General features: G+C 33.7%; 2 protein-coding genes across 7 annotated transcripts in view; one reads left to right on the top strand and one right to left on the bottom strand.

The window, feature by feature from the left end:
* Nucleotides 1-1,212: 1,212 nt before the first annotated feature.
* The window catches only part of LOC145254555 (protein transport protein Sec24A-like), a 192,953-nt gene continuing 170,803 nt past the window's right edge, over nt 1,213-23,362 (bottom strand). For all 6 annotated transcript variants that reach the window (XM_080113080.1, XM_080113081.1, XM_080113082.1 and 3 more), the window contains 5 exons: nt 16,619-16,797; nt 14,430-14,564; nt 5,491-5,688; nt 2,839-2,942; nt 1,213-1,396 (listed from right to left, as the gene is read on the bottom strand). In XM_080113080.1, the coding sequence (XP_079969206.1) occupies nt 1,282-1,396; nt 2,839-2,942; nt 5,491-5,688; nt 14,430-14,564; nt 16,619-16,797 (731 nt within the window). In that variant the 3' untranslated portion in view covers nt 1,213-1,281. The remainder of the gene's footprint in view (nt 1,397-2,838; nt 2,943-5,490; nt 5,689-14,429; nt 14,565-16,618; nt 16,798-23,362) is intronic.
* LOC145254572 (general transcription factor II-I repeat domain-containing protein 2-like) lies at nt 19,723-22,957 on the top strand. The gene is made up of 2 exons (XM_080113181.1): nt 19,723-19,821; nt 21,082-22,957. The coding sequence occupies exon 2, from the start codon at nt 21,101-21,103 to the stop codon at nt 22,955-22,957; it is 1,857 nt and encodes a 618-aa protein (XP_079969307.1). The 5' UTR covers nt 19,723-19,821; nt 21,082-21,100.

Raw genomic sequence — 23,362 nt, 5'->3', positions numbered from 1 at the left:
TTTGTGCATACATTTGTAAACTGTGATTTACTTCAAGATCCAAGATCAGGTTACTAGCTTCAACTTTGAAAGAAAGCACAACTGAAACATATGTGCATATGTAGCCGATAATGTTTGTATAAATAAGAAAAATTAGAGAGAGGGGGAGGGGGGTTAGCTTTAAATGTGATGTATTTGTGGGCTTTCTCAACAAGAATGGAAATAAAACTTTTCTATAAAAAAAAAAAGAAAAGAATGAGGTTTTGTAATCAAAATCGAACAAAAACCAGGTTTAGAGAAAAAAAAAAAAAAAAAAAAAAAAAAAAAAAATGGAAAAAATATTGTGGAAAGAAAAAAGAACAAAAATTCCAAAATGTTCATAAAACAATTTTTTTGTTCTTTTCTCCTTTTGAAAATCTCAAGTTTTTATAACCAAATAATTTTTTTTATATTTACAGTTTTTAAAAAGGAAATTATCAATTTTTTTAGCTTCGGTTTTGATGATTTTCAAAGGATTGAAGAAAAAAAGTTGTAGATCAAACCGAGGCTCGACGTTTGTCATGCGGACATAAGTGAAGTGAGGGAGATGTTAATGTTTTGGCCTCAGACCTGGACAAGAAAACAAAGATTCAATTTAAGGAATGGAAATGGGGGAGGGGGCGGCTTTGCAATTTACAAAGATCAGGAATTAAAATGAAGACAAAAATTAAAATAAAGTAAAGGAGAGAAGGGAAGAACAGAAAGGGGAGAGAAAGAAGAAATGGTTAGAAGCAGAAAGAAAGAGAGGAACAGAGAGAGAAGGCAGTGAGAGAACGACAAAAAGTGGAGGGGGGCAAAGAGAAGGGGAGGGGGGCAAAGAAGGGGGGGGGCAGGGGGGCAAAGAGAAGGGGAGGGGGCAAAGAGAAGGGGGGCAAAGAGAAGGGGAGGAGGGCAAAGAGAAGGGGAGGAGGGCAAAGAGAAGGGGAGGAGGGCAAAGAGAGAGAGAGAAAAGGATAAAGAGAAAAAAAATACAGTGTAAAAAGAGACGGTACGTATCTAAATAAAAAATTGTTATCCTAGTTCATCCAAATGAGAGATGGTTGCCGATCACACTTGAGAATGGTTGGTCGTCTTTGAAAAAAAGTCATAGGACTGCAGAGTGTAGGATACAGCAACTTGAAAAGGTTGCACGCAGATGGGGGACAGGGCAAAGGCTGACAGCATCTTTTCCCCATTTATAAGTCATTTTAGTGGTTTTTCATTGGTTCAAAGGGCAGACGGGTAGAAGAGGGGAAGTGGTGGAAGTCACGTAACTCCCTCGACTCATCCCTTTGCATGCTTCTGAATATGTTGGATGAATTCATAGTAAGACATCGTCGATTCAGTCCGATCTTCGACAAAATGTTGGAAAAACAAGTGTTTTCGTTTGCTGTCTTCTCTAAAATAGAAAAAAAAATGGTTTATTATGAGAGATAAATTATTTGCAGATTTGATCATGATGAAAAGTTAAAAAGAAAAAATACTTATGCAAACATTAAATTTTTTTTTTTTTTTTTTCTTACATGGTAGTCACCACTTATCAACTCCCAGAAGCCACTCGGGGATAAGGGTTATTGCGTATACAGTAAACAATGGGATAGTATTGTAGTAATCGTTAGTATTGGAGATTTGATAAAGTGTCTTACTTAAGAGGGCGGTTCATCAGAAATTTGTTTATATTACACTTGAAGACATCCAAGTTGTAGTCAGGTTGGAAACAGGCGATTAGCATGATTGATTCTTATGTTTTGGAATTCTTCATGGAATATGATTGGGTTTATTTTGTCCTTAGCATTTTTAAGTCATGTCTAGTAAGATTTTATGTTCTTTCAATTGCCATGGCAGGATTTTGGAGATGATTGATTTGTGAAACAATCGTAGCAAATAGGAAGACTGACGTTTTATTCTTGAATGGGACGTTATATAAATTAGAGGTTTTACTTCAATGACTTTCTTTCTCGAAAATGCATCTATATATATAAAAGCGAAAATGTGTGCGTGTCCGGCAAAGGCTTTTATTGCCAAGATTCTTGGTGGGGGTTACTATTTCTTAGAACTTTTTATATAACGTCTAAATCGTAATATCAAGGATTTGCGAATATGCTTCACGTCTAGATGTTTTTACATCGACTTTTACAAAATTCTTGCTATTTAGGACCCTCTCGTGTTGATTCGGCTTTTTCATATAAAATCGAAACTAATCTAAAGCGAAGGTGTTGTTTCCGGCTTTCGTGCTGGGAACGTCCGGAAAGCAATCAGCTTTTGATCAATGTGGGGGAAACCCCTTATATGAGACTATTGCTATTCATTGGGACACTTCACTTTTTATGGGGAGCGGGTTTTCCCTCCAACATCTTGGGGGAAACAACCCCCCCCCCCCAAAAAAAAAACGAAAAAAAACTACCCTTCAGTGAAAGTTAACTGCGGTATTTCTACTTGATCTCATTAAATTCAAAATCATGCACCCGTCATTTTGTGTAAACCCCCCCCCCCCCCCAAAAAAAAACTGTCTTACAATAATAGTTAATAATAGTTTCTATGGCGTGATATTTGACCTCATTTTTTAATTTTTAAATTCAAACGTTTTTCTGTTACTTGCTGGCCCGAGCTGGTAAACATGTCAGTTTTTTTTTTCACATTCTATTTTCCATCTTCGCGTCAACTCTCCTGGTTTGATCCTACCTACCTACTAAAATTTTTTTTTGTCACCCCCCCTCCCCCCAACACACACGCACACACACACCCGGGCAATGCCGGGTACCCCCACTAGTATAATATAAAGCAAAGATGACATTTAGAGGAGGAAAGGAAAGGAAACGTGTGAGGAAAGGCGCTACTTACCTCAAAATGATAAATGTTGTGCCATTAGGACGGGCATCCATTAAACTGTAGACGAACGTACGCACTCTTTCTGACATTGCATTTTCTTTTTCAGGCAAAGTTGTCTACAAAAAATAATTGAAAAATTTTTTAAAAAAGAAAAAAAAAAGCCAAGCATGCAGTTCCCCTCCACGAGTGAAAAATTTACTTGTACCATGACTAATATTTGCACAAAATTTCAAAAAAATCTAAGGCATGATTATTGAGAAAAGTGCAAACGGGCAAACGATTTGGGGGACAATTTTACCCCTATAATGGACCCAGGATAAGGGATGGGGGGGTCCACTCAGAGTCATCCCGGAAAATCCATTCTGACAAAAATTTACTTACACAATGACTAATGTTTATGCAAAATTTTAAAACTTCCAAGTGTGGTTATTGAGAAAAGTGCAAACAAATGAAACGAACAGGAGTGAATTACTAAGTCGAATCCCTCCTTTGTGAAGGGGGGGAGGATATTAAATAAATTTTACTAAATCTTAAAACAAAAATCTACCAATGTTAAATAATGTGAGGATATTAAGAATAAATTGTAAGATGGTCAACATCATGAAATTTGGAATATAGACTTTTGTCATTCATTCATTCATTCATTGAGCTTCTTAAATAAGGATTGGTAAATATAAAAAGGAAATATAAGTGAATAAAGAATATTTCCACAGATATGTTTGTAAACAAGCTGATGGTTAGAGCACTCGAGGAGAAATATCTACGGCACTGATTTGTGGCCTGACAGTGAGAGCTGCTGACTGTCAATGCAACAGTTGTAGGTTCAATCTACAGCTTGGGAAAGGTGTATGTCTAGCCGTACTGATGAGTTGTGATACAACGAAACAGTACTGTATGTGGATGACTATATATATGATAAAATATATCCAATAGCCAAGGGAAATAACTCGTGACATTACTTCCCCTTAATGTTTAAGAATATTTAGTAAGTGTGAAAGTTTGTTTTTTTTTGTGTGAAAGTTTGTTTTTCTGTGGTAACTATTTCCAGAAAGAAACTAATGCAAAATATAATATTCGTGCCTATCAAAGTGGGAGGGAGACAAAAAAAAAAATATGATAATTTGAATCAAGTTTGATTATGGAAAATGTTCATCAGAATCGTCCGATTTATTCCCTACTTCCTTTGTTACTATCAAAGGAATTGAATCAAATTTAATCTTCTCCAAAACATGACAATTTTCATAGAGTCGGACTCTTGAATTGTGTAAACAATTCTCCATAATATGCAGACACCAACTGTAAAAAATCTGACTTGTGTTGTAATTAAAACTTCTTCACAAGACAACGATTCTAAAATCGTCCGACACAACATGGTAGCATCAACTTTTTTCTTCACTGAAAACAGCTTGTCGTCCAAAAAGCAAAAAAATTACAGTACTTCTACGCCATTCAACTTCTTCACTTCGTCGTGTTCTCTTTGCTGCCAAACACTCAAGCTATTCTCCTCCACTTTTCATCTATATTGCAGCCACTTCTTTCAGATGAAATATTTTGAAACCACAATATATATATATATATATATATGCAGATAGAGTAATTCTATTATCAGAGTAAGGTAGATAATTTCATATTTTAAGCAGATGTTAATATCAATCAACATTTCATGTTCAGACATTAATGTGGAAAAGAAAAGGGATAGTCTTTAAAAATTGGATAAGTTATAATATAGAGGTCAGAAAACAACTTTGACCTCAAGTTGCGTCTGTTTAATTTTGATTCTGTAAATATAGCTTAGCAGACAGAAATTACAAATGACTGAAGCCAAACATACATGCCTATTTACAATGCCATTAATATAACTAATGTATTATTTAGTACTAGCAAGATGACCAGATGTCGTCCGGGATTGAAGGAGGATCAACAAATATACCCCCCTCTCCTATGGTTATTGTCACCGAAATCGGTGAAATCGCCTATTTTTAATCAAATCGATTTCCTAGTTGGGACCCCAATCCCCCTGCAATGTACCAGGAAGAAGCTTGACATGCCTCCTTGCAGTGACTTGACTTAGTCCACAATATCTTGTAGTCTGCAATGTATATACCATTCTGTTGATTTTATAAAATTATCTTTAAATTATGGCTCGACAAAGTTAAAAATGCAAAAGTATCATGGTTCAAATGTGCTCTAAATAGAAACATCAATTTTGAACTCACCCGTCTCATCAAAGAAAGTAAAATGTACAAAAGTCAAATATCATTCAAGTATCATTTAATTGTGTTCTATAAAGGAAAATTCATTTCAAACATACCAGTCTTATAAAAAAAATCTATAATTTATTTTATAAGTTGAGCCTTTCTGCTTGTGCAGTGATAAAACTTCTCATATTCACTTGTGGTATTTAGTTTTATAAATGTTAACTTTGGTCAAAATCAGACTTTCTTTAGTCAGATTGTCTTGATTATTAATTTTTCATACTTATCGGAAACATCCCGACACAAAACCTATGAAAGAACACTCCGAGATACATCAAGTACATTCGTGTGAAATTGCAAACAAAAGTCCTCCCAGTCATTTGGGAGTCAATAGGGAAAGAACTCTTACAAAGTTTCTTTGAAATAATAGTAAAGATAACTAATTGTCAGTATTAATGACTGTTCTTACCATTCCATCAGGAAGTGCAGAGAAATTAGGAAAATCAAATACATCTTGACAAAATTGGTCACTGATGGCACCGCCTATAAGCATAACCATTGAATCCAGAGCATCTAATAAGTAGGCACCATGTCGATCAAGGTTGGCTGCCGTTAATTGAAGGATCGGTGACCAGGGTGCATTGATACCACTTCGTTCGGTCATGTGCTACAAAAAAAAATAAATAAATAAATAAATAAAAAATATATATAATTTGGTAAAATACACATATTTTCAACATATTTAAAAAAAAAAAAAATACATTAACAGATTTTCAATGTTCAAGGACTTTTCAAACTTTTTCACACCTTCTCCAAACAAAATTCAAGTTTTTAAAACAAAATTTGGGGTTTGTTTTACAATCCACAGTGATTAAAAAAAGTGGTAAAAAAGCAAATATACAACAAATAAATGTTACCATAGCCAATAAAAATTACTTTCCAACCCACTTGCATCATTTTTGTCCTTTCTGGTGTTTTTAAGTAGTTTCAAATGCTTTTTATTTCATCTTAAATATTAACCCTCTTTACGGCTTTTAAATTTCCAACTAAGATGGCTGCCATCTTGTCCAGCACATCCAGCCTCAATTTAGGTTATCACAAATTTTTTTTTGTGTAGGTTGAAGGAATCCATTGGAGATTCCCGTCCACAGAAGGAAATTTTTTTTGTCTTTAGGGAAGGGGGGGGGGTCATTTTTATTTATGTTTGTCATACTAGGTATGGAGGACAAGATTTCCCTACAGTGAAGTCATTTTAGTTTATAACTGCACTAACAGGTCATCCAGCATTGTCCAGCTGTAAAATATGCTTAAATATATTTTGATTAACACAAATTTTGTATTATATTATATTGGACTTAATATATAGTAATGATTTAAAAAGTTTTTTTAAAAAAAATGACTTGTGTGCCACAACCGAGAATCTAAACCAAAATGTTTGTTACAATTTACTTTTTCCTTTGACACTAATGCCGGAGCTATGATGACATGTTTGCTGCAAGGTTAAAAATTAAAGCATGAACCAATAGCTATTACATTACACATGCATATTGCCATCATTTGACCTCCACCAAGCAAATTCTATTTTTATTTAATTTTTACACTTTTGCACTGATTTTCCCCGGCTAAAATCCAAATATAAAGTTTCGCATGGGTTCAAATAACCTATATATTAAGTTTCATGTCTAAACTAAAAATTGATGAAAGAGTTTGATAGGTAAAATTTTTTAAACAAAAAATATATATATGCATACATAAATATATATAGAAAGGGTTTTTAATATGAACATAAATACAATAAAAAAATTATAAGAGTATAGATTTGTTCAACATTTTTAAACTTATGCAAAAGAAATAAATTTGAATTGTAAGGGAGACAACTCTTCATATTTGATCTTGAATTTAAGTTATTCCTCTTAGTGGTTTAATGCTTCAGCATTAATTGAAAAAAGAAAGTATTTTAGTCCAACTTTACAAATTTCAAAATAACTTAATAGATTATTTTTATTTAAAAATATTTGGCGCTTCTTCATTTATATGCGAAAATTTTGAAAATCATACGACTGAATTTCGACTAAAACGAATCGTATCTACTTAATTATGTGACAATAATGAACCTATCCAAAATTTACAATAAATGATGAGGTAGAAAATTAATGCAAATATTTTTTTGAAGACAATTAGCAAAAATTGGGTTTTTCTAAAAAAAAAACGGGGGAGTTCAAATCGTAACAAGGGAAGTAATTTTCTGAAAACTTTGAAAATCTTAGGCAAAAGAAGAATGTGGACAACTTTCAATTTTAAAATTCAAATATTCCAAATTTACATTAAATTTGATCCATATTCATTATACAAGCAAGATTCTCTGAATTTTTATTTCTTGTTAAGACTTATGCTTAAACCTTACATTTTGGACATTTTCTAGAATAAAAATCATAAATCTGGTCAAAATTAGAATAAGGATTTTAGACATAAGGTTTAGTAATGTTATATCTATATTTTAATCTTTGCAATGAAACATGAAAGTGGTGCAAAACTGTTCTGGAAATTACTTTTACTCATCCTGCAATAGTGTGTGTGTATAAAAAAATATATATATATATACACACATACACAATCAGTACAGATTAAGTTTAAAAACCAAAAGATTCTTTAAACTTGGAGTAAATATAAATATTTATAAAGTAATCCCAACCAAATAAAAAAAATACAGCCAAGATAGGAAATAGAGCTTGTGGAGGATAAAAATTTAAGACTATAAAAGCATATTTTACATGAATTTATTGTTTGACAGGATACTTAAGAAATAACGCATTCTTCTCATCAGGGGAAAGATATTAGCAAATGAAAAGTGAAAGTGGTGCAAATCTGTTCTGGAAATTATTTAACCCATCCTATGTGTGTGCATATATATATATATATATATATATATATATATATATATATATATTCATGTTTGATGATTAATCAGAATGGGGGGGGTGAACATTTATTAAGTATCAAAATCAGTATCGGAAAATTTTGTACTTATTTTCCGATGTCAAAAACGATTCTTTTATCTTTTTTTTTTTTTTTTTTTTTGATTTTGTTTAAAGCAAAATTTTTCATTACTGATAATAAAATATTTATTTTAAACTGCTAGTAAAACTACAATCTATAGATCATCTTCTCCCACAATTGCGTTTTTACGTTTGAAAAAATATATGCACATTTAACATTTCAAGAAAAAATAGCAACTTTATAGTTAAAATATTTAGAGATTTATAAAGAATCGGAGTCTTTAATTGTATCGGAATCGGGAAAAATATTGGAATCTTCCCCTCATTTAATGACAAAACTAAGTCACCAACAAGGCCATGCTTCTGACCAAATAGCTTGGCAGGGGGAGGACACTGTTTCTAATGGAGGACACAAGACTGCCAAAAGTCATATCCTATATCAAATTGTGCCAGAGCAAATGGGACTGAGGCGCTCTGCATAAGTGCTACAAGGATCAGCTAAGGAGACAGTGGTGGGGGTGCCCTTTTCTGCAACCTCTTTCTTACAAAAGAAACGTTGCAAGCCTGTCTCTGTTTTATCGTTATTTTCATGGCAAGTAATCATCTGAGCTCCAATTTATGGCCCCCTCACCAAACTTCCACAAAAAAATACTTGTCTAACTGAAACCATTATCAATAATTTCCCCCATTCTTTATCTGTACCTAACCCTAATCATACATTCTATGAACAAAGCATCTTTCTTAGAACTGCATGCCTGTGAAACTCTTCAATTTGCCTGCTTTCCAGCTGACTACAATTTGGTTGTCTTCAAGTCCAACATAAACAAATTCTTGATGAAACACTACAATATTATCCCATCGACTCCTGTACGCTCATTAATCCTTATCCTTGAGTGGCCTCCAGACCTTGTAAGTGGTGACTTTTATATAAAAAAAATTCCTCCTATATTAAAAACAAAAATAAAGAAAAATCTGTATGATGTACATAGCTGCGACAGAAAGAAAATAACACTCCAAAAATCAAGTAAATTAATGTTTTATTTTTTTAACTAGCCTGGGTGTCCGGCGTTGCCCAGATGTTTGGAGGTGCGTGTTGAACAAAAAAAAAAAAGAAATGATAATAAGCAGGCAGGCTTGATCCCTTACCGCAAAGGAGGAAAAAAAAAAAAAAAAGAAAAAAGAAAATGACGTCTTTGCCATTGCATACGTCAAAATTAAGGTTAATCAATCAAAAAGAGCGGATTACTTGCAAAAATATCTGTGAAAAAAGCTACCCCTCCTTGTGAAAAAGTGGTCAGCTGAGGGTGAAGGAATTAATGTTTAGGGTCAATTTTTCGATATTTGTCATCCGAAAGTTTGAGGTTTAAAACGATACCGGTTTCATCACGTTCAGACGCGTCTGTCAAACATATAAATACAGATTTTTACCCTTTTATTTTTAAATAAAAAAATAATTTTTAATTGATTAATGAGTATTCATAGGCATTACAATATAAATCTTGCAAGTTCGAATTATTAAGTCATCCCCCCTTTTTTAAATTGTTGTCAAAATGGCAGACAAGACACTTTTCTGCTACTGCTTGATTTTCTTATTTAAAAATAAAACTATCAATTAGGTCATTTTCGGAATATGATATTTTTGTTTTGCCACAGGTACGTGCATCATAAATTTTTGGTTTGGTTTTTTAATATAAGGGAAATTCTGAACAAGAACCTTTATTTTCAGTTAATAAATTTATTTCTGGTGACATCGCACTAAAATCAATTTGCATTAGTTTTCAAAGAATAATTTTATTGACAAGATAGTTATATTTATCTACAGTTTATTTTTTTTATAACTTTGAGAGGAAAAAATAATTGTTTTAATTTTTTTCAAACAAACTTTTTTTTTTTAAAAATAAAAATTACATTTCTGAATTTTTGAGATGAAGATTGATTTTTCATACGAGTTGGAGTCTTCAGACTACTGTTCTCATCTTGAGTGTTATTTTCACAACGTTTCAGTCGATATAATCTCCGTCTTCAGATGCCTGTTATTGAACTCAAGAATCTTTCAGTAGAACTAAAAACTCTGCACAAAACTTTGAACAGAACCCTTTATTTAATCCATGAGGGGTAGCATGTTCTTGTTCCATCAGCCACAATTGGGTAGAAGTCCTAAGTAATTCACAATCATATTTTCAGTCTTCCACACACAGCCTTCAAATTGAATTTTACTAAGTGCTCTAATCACTGCGCCTCAAGTCCTTACAAAAAATTGTAAATTTTAGGAGCCTTAAACTTTTTGTTTCTAGATGAAAATATCACTATTTATTATTGCATATAAACACATTTTTTTTATTATTATCTAGTTATTATCTATTATTTAAATCTAAAACGTTTGTATGTTTGTGCATGTGTTTGTGTATTTGCATGTCCGCTAAAACCTTCTGTCAGCCGCATTGGGCTGGATCAAAACCAGTACTATCTAAAATAGATTGGACTGAATGGGTTTAACGACTTTTTCAGCCTTTTTTTGGGGGGGGGGGGGCATTAGAAGTCGGAAGAGTATTTCAAAAGAGATTAGTTGTGTGCATATTTCAGATGTTGTATTTATAGTTGAATATGTATATATGGATGTCTTTAGGTTTTCTTAGATTTTCATATATAGATTTATTTTGGGGGGGTATGATAGGATATTCATTGGGTTGACTTTTTCAAAAAGGTACTCCATATTGTTTTCTACATAGTATAGTTTTCTGGTTGGGCAAGGTCAGTACATTTAACTAGGATGTGTTCCACTGTGAGCCTCTCTTGGCATGGGATGCATTCTGGTGCGCAATGAATCTATGAGGAATCTTATAATTGTCAGTTGGGAGATGTGACGATTTTTTTGCAACTGTATCTGCTCTGTCATTGCCTTTGATTTCCACATGACTGGGAATCCAGACAAAAATCATGTTTTTGGTGGATATTGATTTTTTCTAGTAACTTTATTGTTAGTGGGTTCTCTTGTTTTTGGTTTTGTATAGATAGTAAGACTGATAGAGAATCGGTGAGGATGATGAAGTTTTTAGTAGTTTCCTCTGAAATCATGTCAAGTGCTAGGTCGATAGCTGCATTCTCTGCAGTGAATATAGATGCTTCGTTTTTAAGTTTTTTCTTCATTGTGGTATTATGGTAGGTTGTTGCACATCCGGTGTGATTGTTGATTTTGGACCCGTCTGTGTAGAGAAAGATGTAGTCTGGATATTGTAATTTTAGATGTTGAAGTTCGTCATGGTATTCAATAGGGTTTGTGGTAGATTTAAGCTTTTTGTTTGGCTTCAGTTTTATTTCTGCTTGTTTCATGGTCCATGGGGCGTTTTAGGTATGAAGTTATGAATGCTGGCGATTGGTATTTTGGATTCTTCAATGCTTTCCTTCATTCGGTGACCAAAATTTTTGATCGTTTTTCTCCTCATGTTGAAGAGTTCTTCATATTTTGCATAGAAGGTGCATTGGTATGCCAGGTTGTTTGGGCAGGATTTGAGTTTAAGTATTGAAGAGCTAACTTTTCTCACCTTAGGTCGGGGGGGGGGGGGCGTGTACTTCTGAGTATAGACTGTTCACGGGGAAGGTTCTGTATGCTCCTAGGGACAATCCTAGGCCCATATAGTGTATAGAGTCTAGGCTTTTTATATATGATGTTCGAGTTGATCCATATATGAAACAACCATAGTCTAACTTTGAGCGGACTAGTGCTCTGTAAAGTTTAAGTAGTGTTTCCCTGTCTGCACCCCAATCAGTATGCATTACTACTCTCAGAAGGTTTAAAGCTGTTACATTTTTTAAAGATAATTTATGTGTGGGATGAAAGTCAACTTTTTATCAAAAAAAATCCCCAAGAATTTGTACTGGTCAGTAACGGGTATAGGCATTCCTTCCATGGTTAGGACAGGATCATTGTGCATGTTCTTTAGTTTGCAGAAATGCATGCATTTCGTTTTTTTCCTTGAGAATTTAAATCCATTTTCTTCCATCCATTTCATTATTTTATTTAGGCACAATTGAAGTTTCCTTTCGATTATGGGTATATATTTCGATCTGCAACATTAAAAAGTCATCCACATATAGGAAGCAGTCTACCCCAGGATTAAGGTTTTTTACAATGTTATTTATTCGAATACTGAACAGGGTCACTGATAGAATACTCCCTTGAGGTACTCCATTTTCTTGCTCCTTCAAATCAGAGAGGTTTGTGCCAACTTTTACTCTGAACAGTCTGTTTTTTAGAAAATTTTCAATAAAAATTGGCATTCTGCCTTTTAGTCCAAGCTCCTTCAGATCTTTTGTAACACCATACTTCCATACAGTATCATTAGCTTTTTCCATTTCAAAGAACACTGCTGTAAAATGTTCCTTCCTTAGAAAGGCCTCTCTAATGAAGGTTTCCAGTCTGACTAGATGGTCTATTGAGCTTCGATTCTTCCTAAATCCTGATTGAAATTCCGTGATAAGGTTCTGTTTCGAGGGACCAAATAAGTCTTTGGTTTATAATCCTTTCCATGGTTTTACAAATGCAGCTTGGCCTAAAATTCGATGAATCTGAAGCATTACTTGATTGGGATTGGATGTTTGGTTTTTCAGATTTGAGGGTTAGTAGTATTGTGGCCTCTTTCCATGTCTCAGGTATGTTTCCACTGGACCATATAATGTTGAAAATTTCAAGTAAATATTTCATTGAGGTTTCTGGAAGTTTTTTGAGGATTTCGTATGGAATTTCATTGGGCCCTGTAGCTGTGTCATGGGATTTAGCTAGAGATTCTTTTAGTTCAGATATGGTAAGAGGTTGGTTGTATTTCTCAGTATTTTGTGATTTAAATTGGATTTTCTTTTTTTCTTTCTCTAATCTTTTTGAATTTCTGTCGCATGATGAGATTTTTTGATAAATTACCTGCCAGGTTATTGGAAATGTCTTCTTGATCTGTGAATATTTTGTTGTCTTTAGAGATGTGAGATATTCGTGTACTACAACACCTTCCTTCTATTTTCCTCATCAAAATTCCAAACCGTTTTTGCCTTGGTATTCACATTAATTTTGGATACATAATTTCTCCATATTGTTCTTTTGGATTCCTTTATGATTCGTCTGGCTTTTTCTCTGTTGTTTTTGAAGAAATCCAGATTTTCGCTTGTTGGGTTCTTTTTGAATTTTCCTAAGGCAGCTCGTTTAGCTCTGATTGCTTTTCTGCATTCTTTTGTGAACCAAGGTTTGTTATGAATGTTGGTTTTGGTTGTTTTCGGTATGGTATTATTTGCTATGCTTGTGACAGTTTTAATGAAGTAGTTCAGATGGTCATCATCTTTCTTTTCGGTTATTAATTGGTTTTTGCACTGTTCCTGGAAGTCTTCCCAATCTGCTTTATGTAGGTTCCATTTGGGTGCTTTTTGTTCAGTACTAGTACTTGGACTTTCCAGAATGATTGGGAAATGGTCACTCCCACAGGTGTCATCGTGTACTCTCTAATCATAGTCCATATATAGGGATGGGTCACATAGGGTAAGGTCTCTTCATATCTTTTCTGCCGAAATATCTGGTGGGGAGAGTGTTCTTTTTGTTGTGGGGGTATCGATGAAAGTGCTCAATATCCTTAGTATAGCAGCTGTGTCCAAACCAAACTTCATGTCCACCTGGGCAAGGCTAGATATCCATGTTAGTCTATTATATACAGGGCAAACGTCCATGTGTTTCTATGTCTGCTAAAATCTTTTGTAGAGCAATCGGATACATAATATCGAAAAATTAGAAAAAATCATTTAGTTGGGGATGGGGGGGGGTCAGGTAAAAAAACCTTGCTTTCGACGAACATAATATCGAAAAATTAGAAAAATATTGTTTCATGTAGAAATATCATTTTGTCTGAAAAGAGGGATAGGGTCAGGTAAAAAAATTGCTTTCGACACTAAATCGTGCATGCACGAACAGTCGTTTCATTCTTTTGTTTTAAAACAATATATTTGCAGCATCATGACATCATGGTTCCATCGTTAACACATTTGCTTACAAACTAAAGTTATGACAGTTCATGCCCAGCACGCAGCATTTAAAAAAAACTTTTTTTTTGCTTACAAAGTTTTGCTTTTGGCTTCATTTCTGCCTGATGGCACCCAACTCCGTTTTTTTTCCCCTCTTAACTGGATTTTACGACCCCCCCCATCCCCGCCAATTACTATATAATTCTATACAGAGTCAACTTGTTTTTGTTTTGTTTTGTTTACAGTAATGTCAGATACAGTGACATGCTAAATCTGTTCCTTTAAGCTATCATTGTGAAATAAGAAAATAAAAGTTAATATTTTTTTTTCCTTACATTTTTTTATAAATGCTACACAAAATTTAAAACAATTTTTTTGTTTTTTTTCCAAATGAAAAATGCAAACTCACGCTTACCTCATCATCTAAATTGTGCAGAGGATAAAGACTGGGATACAATTTCTGTAATAGGTAGCACATCGGTAATGTTTTACATTGCTCCATGTTAAATACTCGTTCATCCAAACCAATACGTGCTCCCCGGAATGCCTTCTGAAAATTTTAAAAATAAAACACATTTAACTAAAAAAAGTTGATGTTAGAAATAACATTTAAAAAAAGTAATTACTTGCTGTCCCACAAAGGCTAAGTTAGAAATAAGGTCCATTTTCAATCCGAGGAATATCTCCTTAAATGATGAAACTGGATGGGACAAAAGTAAAAATATTCTGCAGTCAAGAATTTTTCTCCTCATCTGACAGAACACATACTAGTTTGAATCATTTGATCGTAAATAAAAAATAAAATACTTATGCAAAATGAGGACTGTATTATCTTCAGAATTTTCCAGGTAGTTTATGCAGAAGGCCGAAATGTATCAAAATGCTGAGCCAATGAAATTACAGCATTCGATGTCATTTTAGAAAGCATTTATTTGCTATCATTGTTTTATTATATTTTATTATATAAAAAAATATTGTGATGGATTTAAACAAAAACGAAATTATGAGAATAAAATTTTAAATAAATTTTTAAGTTTTCATAAAATAAAATTTTCAAAAAACAAAAAAAAATTTTATCAGTTGTTTGTTATTCAAAAAACAAATATTTAGTCATGAAATAATGGGTTCTTTTTTTATTTGAATTTGTACTTTGTTAAAGTTTTGTAAAAATTGTCCAATAATTATTCATTGTATTTCATTTGTGACAACATAAAATGAGTATCGTTTTCAAATTAATTTTTCATTGAATTATCTTTATAAGAAATATTTTAGCTCATGTTTCCATGAAAAAATTAATTATACACATATATGCAAATGTATTAATTATACAGATATATGTAAATATATTTTAGTTATACATATATGAAAATATTTTTGGATTATATACACATATATGTAAATATATATAATATAGATAAAAATAACACGAGTCTATACCTAATAGGTTCCACACTATCAAGCTCTAACCCCTGTCACATCGCCACAATGTTGTGGATTTTATAAATGCTATACAAAATTTAACACGATGATGTCCTCTCTTCCAAATAAAAACTACAAGATCATGATTACCTTCCTTGTGCAGAGGATAAAAGACTGGGACATAAGGGGTATATTAATTCAAAACAGACCTGGTACAACTGCATTTTAAAATCCGTTTTTTCGTGAGTCTTGCTCAGTACCATCCAGTGGACGACACAATTATTATTATTATACAGAGTGAACGGAAGTCAATACAAAACATTAAATAAATAACCTACCATAAGAAGTTTATGAAAGCTACTATTTTTTTTTTTTTTCATTGTCAACTGTTTTTTTTTTTTAAATTTTGTATGAAAAGTTTTTTTCTTTGAATTAATGAATAATTATATTTTTTAGTTTTAAATAACAAAGAAACATTGGGTTTTTTTTTTTTGGGGGGGGGGGGGGTTCTACATTTTTTGTAAAACTTTTTTTTTTTTTTCAATGAAAAGGTGTATTTTTTGGTATTTGTATATTTGGATTTTTTTTTTTTTTTTAAATGTTATAAATCAATTTTTTTTCCAAAGTAAAGTTTTACCCTTTTTGTAAGCAACTGATGACAATGGCAAATTTTTGTTTAATGCATTTTATGCAAAAATTTCTTCAGAACACGGCAACTCCATGATAACTTTCAGCCTAAAATTGTTCATTATCCTTGTCACAAGAATAAACACTTGTTTTTGCAATGGATTTTTTGAAACACGATGAAACTCTTCCTTTCCTTTTCTTTCTTTTTCAATTTTGTGTCTCTTTTTGCAATTCTGTTTCTCATTGGATAAGCTCACTTGGCATTTTCCGGGGCGATTTGCCTCGTCTGCCAGATATTGCCAAGTGAGACTCACAGAAAAATGTGATTTAAAATGAAGTAGTACTGCAGACCCTTACATTCCAGTGACAATATACCTTGTTTGTAATCAGGATGAAATGTGTAAATATATTAAAAAAAAAAAAAAAAAAAATTAAAAATGGGAAAAAAAGTGATTTTGGTTCGGGGGAAGGGAAAAAAGATTTTCACCAAGTCGTAGCCGAAAAGGGAAGGTACATGTGTATAAAATGAAAATAACGTTGAAGTGGCTGTATACTTACACTTTTCAACAGTGCCAAAATATACAATGGTAAGAGGCGGAGAGAAAACGGGCATGGTAAACTGCCCATTCTGCTGGAAGAAGACTGGGAATTAGAGAAAGAAGAAAGAGCATCCACTCCAGCATTGATAAGGGCATCACGGGCATCACCTAGGGAGCTAGTCAGAGTACGATCCACAGCTGTGGAAGAAAAAAATGTGCAAAATTAGCTTACAAAAAAAATCAGATAGAATGATGGTAAGAAATTTAAGTTGGTGACAATGTAACGTGCGTAGCATCACAAAAACAAAGGAAATAAAATCCGGGTCGGCATTCTTTCTTGTTTTAGCATAAGTCGTTTATTACTGTTTTTTTTTTCTCTCCATCTCGACACTAGATTAAAAGTTTCTCGCTGCCACATGTCCATCTCACCTGGTTTTTCTTCCTGCACATCAACACGCTAGCCATAGACAACCATTTCTCGTCTTTAACCTTACACATACATCTTTTTCAACCACTCTTCTCCAGACTATGTGGTGTCCTTATTTTTATTGTCACACAAGCTTTTTTTTTTTTTTTTTTTTTTTTTTTTTTTAATTAAATTTTCACCCCAAACAAGACAAATTGCCACTTTGGTGTAGGGGGCTACTATCAGGGGCAACAACTACTGGGGTACTATGTAGGGATTTGGGCAACAAGATGTCGGTTCACATTACGCTTGAACTTCTGCACGTCAGTACTGTTGGGGAAGCAAGGACCTGGAATGGAATTCCAGAGTCTAGCGGTTCTGGGGAAGAAACTATTGAAGTAAAAAGATCTTTTACATCTAGGGATCTCTACAGTGTGGGGGTGGGATTTAGTAGCCTGTCGGGTTTGTCGAGGGGGCTCATGTCATGGGGGCACAAGTGATTGCAGTTCATCAGAGCATTCACCACTAAAATACTTGTAGAAAAGGCAGAGGGATGCAACATTTCGTCGATGGGACAGAGGCTGAAGCTTAGATGCCAGTTCAGGGCCTATCAGGTTTGCGACTCTCTTTTGAACCTTGTCAAGGAGCGAGAGACTAGTAGCAGATGCACCAGCCTAGATGTGGCAGCAATACTCCATACATGGGCGAATGGTTGCCTTATAGAGGTACAGGATACTTTCGGGTGTTAGTAGTTGTCTAGCATGGTAGAGAGAGCCCACCTTTCTTGCAGCGGCCCTGGCAATGCCTTCAATGTAATTGTTTCAACTCATGTTTCCTGTGAACGTTAGGCCAAGGAGTTTGAAAGATGTACTCTCAGATAAAGAGCTGTTGGCCCTTGCTATAGGTGGTAGAGAGGGTTTCTTGTAATTATTGAATGAAACTAGTTTAGTCTTGGCAGCATTGAACGCGACCAACCACTTTTGTCCCTATTCCACCACAGATTGGAGGTCTTCCTCTAGTGTTTCTGCCATTTCTTTAGAAATGTGTTCATTCGTCTTCCTGTCGTGCCTGCCATAGAGTGTAGTGTCATCAGCATATATACCCATCTTAGAGGCAATTTTGTCGGGAGGTCATTTATGAATATCAAGAACAATAGAGGTCCAAGGATAGAACCCTGGGGCACCCCCGCATTTTTATCATATTGTTTAGATGCAAGACCGTCGAGGACAACCTGGATTTTTCTCTTATCTAAGAAGGATTTAATTATGTTAAGTAATCTACCAGTGATACCGTATGATCTAATTTTCCTGAGGAGACCCTCATGCCTTACCCTGTCAAAAGCCTTAGATATATCTAGAGCTACCGCTCTGCCCTCCCCCGCTTTGTCCAGTGAATGGTTATATACGTTCAGAGATCACAGTTAGGATGTCTGCTGTGGAACGGGCTTGTCTAAATCCATATTGTCAGAAGTTTAGCATCTGTAAGGTGATGGACTAGAGCAGGGGTCGGCAACCTACGGCACGCGTGCCACAGGTGGCACGCCAAGCAATTCTAATGGCACGCCGAGCCTCCAAATCTTTTAAACTTCATACAGCCAAAAGGAAACAGTTCTCCTTGGAATTATGAGGATATCTGCGATCTCTTGCGTACTCTTGCCACCTAAGTGCATGCCCACAACAAGAAAACGCGTTTTATTTTTGTCCGTGCGAACCGTAGGCGTTAGATGCTCCATGCTCGTTCAAAGTATGTTCTGTCAGATACTATAATTTTGAAATGCGTTTTGAATTGAGTCTGGTGACTCAGTCTCACCGACCCAGATGAAATACAACGTAGCGTGAGAGAGTTGCAAATGTAAAATTTAGTCAAAAATCATAATAAAAAAATCTAATAAATATATAAAAAGTAACTTATCAGACGAAAATAAATGACCATTAAGTAAATGAATGATTCCTCTACAAAAATCAACAATAAAAATAATCAAGAATTCATAAATTTGGAAATTAAAGCAATATTTTCAGAGATAGGTTGATAAAATCCGCCCAAAATTTCAACGAATCGCCGAAGTTTTGTTTACATCAGCAGCAGCGCTGACATTTGAAATCTACGGATGCCTTGAAGTGTATATAAAATTTAACTTGAAATTATAAAAAGTGTATATGTAAACCAAAAAATCTTTTGACTATGATTATCTTAATTAAAATAAAACACTTACCAGTGATAATAACAACACGTGTAACATGGAGTTTATTTGTTTTTGTTTAAATTTATTTTAATATTTATACAAATAAAAAAACAATGCCGGAAAAAAAGTTAAGAAAAGTATATAAATTTTTATTTGTAATTATAAAACTTTTGTTTTTAGCTTTTTATTATTATTTAAGTTTTGTAATGAAACTAAGTATATGCTACCATATTCAAAATATGATAAACCTTATTAGGAAACAAATTATTTTTTGGTAGTCATTTTTTTTTCAATATCTGTCTGGCTGTCTGTCTGTCGTTCGTTTAGCAGAAAGAGAGAGAAAGAGTGAGAAATGATTATAATGTTCTGGAACAATATGTAAAACCCCTCCTTTTTTCACACTAAATGACACTATTTACCATCCCTTGTGAAGAGACGATGACTGGCAATGGGTCATTTTGGGGTTAAAGCTTACCAAAACAAAACAAACTTCCATTTTTGTTATCTCCCTATACTGTAACTCTCTAACTTACCACTTACCCTTTCTTTCACTAAGCTTGTCATAAATCTGTCATCAGCTCTAAGAGAGATTAAAAACACGTGGACTCTATTTGAAAAAAGGAGAATGTTTGTTGTGAGTACTTTAAGCTTTAAATAATGATTATAAATAGAAGGGATAACTTTCAGTTTATATTTTTTTTTTGTTTTTAAATATTTTTACATGGTTTTTTTTTTTTCGTAACATTTACTAAGTGTTCCGATACAGATAAAATAGCTATTTTAGCAGATCTTCGAAAGAGCAAATTTAATTTTAAGGGAAAGACTAAAGAAACTTTAATTTTTTTAGCATGATAAAAATAAAAAAATTACACAGCTCATAAATCTTTTTTAAAAAATAAAAGAATGTACATATTTTAAACTTTAGCGTTTATTTTCAAAATGAAGGGATAAAGGTTTAAAAAAAAACAACACATTATTTTATTCATTTTTTTATGATCTTTAAATAAAGATATAAATTAGAGTGTTCCGAGACGAATTTTTAATAGAAATTCATACTTTCATACTTTTAGACAGAGGGGGGGTAAAAATAAATAAAAGAAGTATGAAAATGAATTTTTCAGAAAATAATTTTATTTCCATTCGAAAGAGCGTAGAATTTTACATAAAATCTGAAAAAATGAAAAGGATTTGATGAATAGAAAAAAAATTATCGATTTTTAAAATCATAGAAAATTTTCAAGAATTTACAAATTTACAAATTGAAATTGAAACTATTACGTGAAAACGCTCACGCGCAGTAAGGAAGCTTTGACTTTTTTGTGATATTTTTTACGATAAAATTAATTATATGAGATTTTATTTTAAAAAGTTTTACTTTTCTTTAAGAAAAATCTTTCCTAAACACAATGAGCTAAAAAAATTTTGAAAATTATTAGTTTTAAACATTTTATTTGCTGTTTGAAATTGAGGGGTGTTAAATTTAGGAAGGGTGCTAGAGTTACAGAATTGTTCAGTGGTCAGAATATGAATACAAGATAAGGTATAATTGCCTTTCAAATTCTTGAAATTGTACTTTTAATTTTCAAGCTCGTAACTGGGATTAGAAGAGATGAGCAATTTCGATCATCTTCATACTAAACAAAATGGTATGATTGGAGGAATACGTGGATGAAATATTTTTTTTAAATTGTGAATGCCACGCACGAATAGGATCCTAGCTCGAGCTAATCAAAACCTTTAGACTTTTTCTGGGACACCCTGTACATAATTTTTCTCCACAATTTTTATTAAAATGTATCCTGGTTCTCCCACAGCAAAGGCAAGAATAATTTGTTTGGTATTTTATATATATCATAATTGATGTTTACGTAATTAGGCCTATTTATATTTTCAGAATACCCCTGCTGTTAGATATGACTGAAAAGAAAAGAAAACTTGATCATCGCCCATTTCAAGACAATTGGACAATAGAATATGGATTTGTGGAACAAAAGGATCGTGCTGTTTGTGCTTTCTGTTGCGAAAGTGTTGTGTGTCGCACATCTAGTGTACAAAGGCACTTTCAAACCAAACATCAATCTAAGTTTAAAACTTCAGAAGAAAAAGGTGAAGCCATCAAAAAAGCTATTTCTGGTTTCAAAAAACAAACTGTTATTTTGAGCCAAGCTGTTGGAATGAAGAGTAAAGCTACTGAATGTAGTTACAAAATAGCCCAGTGTGTGGCTTTAAATGGTAAACCTTTTACAGATGGTGAATACATCAAAGAAGCTTTTTTGAGTGGTGCTGAAGTTTTGTTTCGTGATTTAAAAAATAAGGACATTATACTCTCTCGAATTAGAGAAATACCAGTCTCTGCAAGATCAGTTGAGAGGCGCATATCTGACTTGGCTGAAAATGTGACAACTAAGCAAACAACTGGATTAAAGCAATCCCTTGTATTTAGTGTCGCTCTTGATGAAAGCACCGATGTAAACGATGCGTCTCGCCTAGCAGTGGTTGCAAGATATCTCGAGAATAATCACATTTATGAGGAGTTGTGTTGTTTATTACCCCTTCATGATACAACCAAAGCAGAAGATATTTTGTGTGCATTTACTGGTTATTTTTCTAAACAAGACATTAACTTGAACAAATTATTCTGCGTAACAACCGATGGTGCTGCTGCAATGGTTGGCAAGAAGAAAGGATTTGTAAAACTTCTGGAAAATCATGTTGGACGCAAACTGTTAAGTTTTCATTGTATTATACATCAGGAGGGCTTATGTGCAAAGACCTCGTCTTTGGATTTGGTCTCTGTGATGAAAACTGTTGTTGAGATAATCAACTTTCTTATTTCTCGCTCTTCATTGGTTCACAGGCAATTCAAATCGCTTCTACAAGAAGTTGAGTGTGAATATGGAGATCTTCTGTTATACAACAATGTTCGCTGGCTTAGTCGAGGCAAAGTTTTAGCTAGATTTGTTTGTTGTCTTGAGGCTATTAAGATGTTTCTTGATGAAAAACAGAAACGATTCCCTCAGCTGAATGATGAAAGCTGGTTGTTGAAGTTGATGTTTATGACCGACATAAACACACATTTGAATGAGCTTAATTTGAAATTACAAGGACAGGGACAAACAGTCCTTGATCTTTTCAGCTATTGGAAAGCGTTTACAATGAAACTTGACATTTTTACCCGTGACATCAACATCAAAGCATTTAAGTACTTTCCAAATGTGAAAAATCATGCAAATCAATTCGAAGTGAACACAGATGAGCTTCAGGAGTACGTGAAAGCACTCAAAGCAGAATTCGAAAAACGAAGCCAGGACTTCTACATTCATGGATCCTTATTTTCATATCTGATTAAGCCCGACATGCTTGATTTGACAAATGCCCAACTGGAACTTTTTAGCTGGATGGACATTGATGATTTTGAAATGCAACAGATTGAATTTAGGTCTTCAGAAATATGGACATTAAAATTTGCTGAACTGAGAAAGTCTCTGGAAGATGAAAATTTTGAAAAGTCTGGTGCTATTCTGAACTGTTGGATCTCCCTCCCAAGCTCATTCATCTGTTTGAAGAAAATTGCTTTTGCTCTTCTCTCAGCTTTTGGTTCAACTTATTCTTGTGAGCAAATTTTCTCTCACATGAAAGCAGTGTTGTCTCCACGTCGAAGTCGTCTAACACCTGAACATTCAGAAAACTGTGTTAAGCTCAAAGTTACAAAGTATGTTCCCGACATTGAGGAATTGGCAAAGACCATGCAAGGACAAGGGTCCCATTAATAATAAAAACTTTTCAGAAACAGTTTTTTCACATTATTTATAAACTTTGACATTATTATATATTTTATGAAATAAATATAGAGAACAGGTATATTGACCTTGATCGTTATAAATAATAAATGTTGGCACGCTGAATAATTTGAAACCCCAAGTCGGCACACGCTAAACAAAAGGTTGCCGACCCCTGGACTAGAGCATGGTTAATTAACGTCTCAAATATTTTGGCAAAAAGTGGGAGGAGGCTAATGGGGCGATAATTTGACGGGTCAGTCCTTTCGCCAGAATTCTTGAATACTAGTACAACAGAAGCAGTTTTCCAACAGCCCGGAAAGCAAGCTTCATTAAGGCATTTGTTGTAGAGTTTGGAGAGAACTGGAGCTACTTCGGCTGAGCACTTTTTTAATA

Source organism: Euprymna scolopes, chromosome 30, assembly GCF_053919585.1.
Source record: "Euprymna scolopes isolate OS-2025 chromosome 30, ASM5391958v1, whole genome shotgun sequence".
NCBI classification, from domain to species: domain Eukaryota; kingdom Metazoa; phylum Mollusca; class Cephalopoda; order Sepiida; family Sepiolidae; genus Euprymna; species Euprymna scolopes.
Note: the sequence above shows the minus strand (reverse complement) of the source record. Positions and strands in the feature narration are given on the sequence as shown.

What these genes read in the sequence shown, in the direction of transcription:
- LOC145254572 (XM_080113181.1), top strand. Translation starts at nt 21,101, where the DNA reads ATGACTGAAAAGAAAAGAAAACTTGATCATCGCCCATTTCAAGACAAT.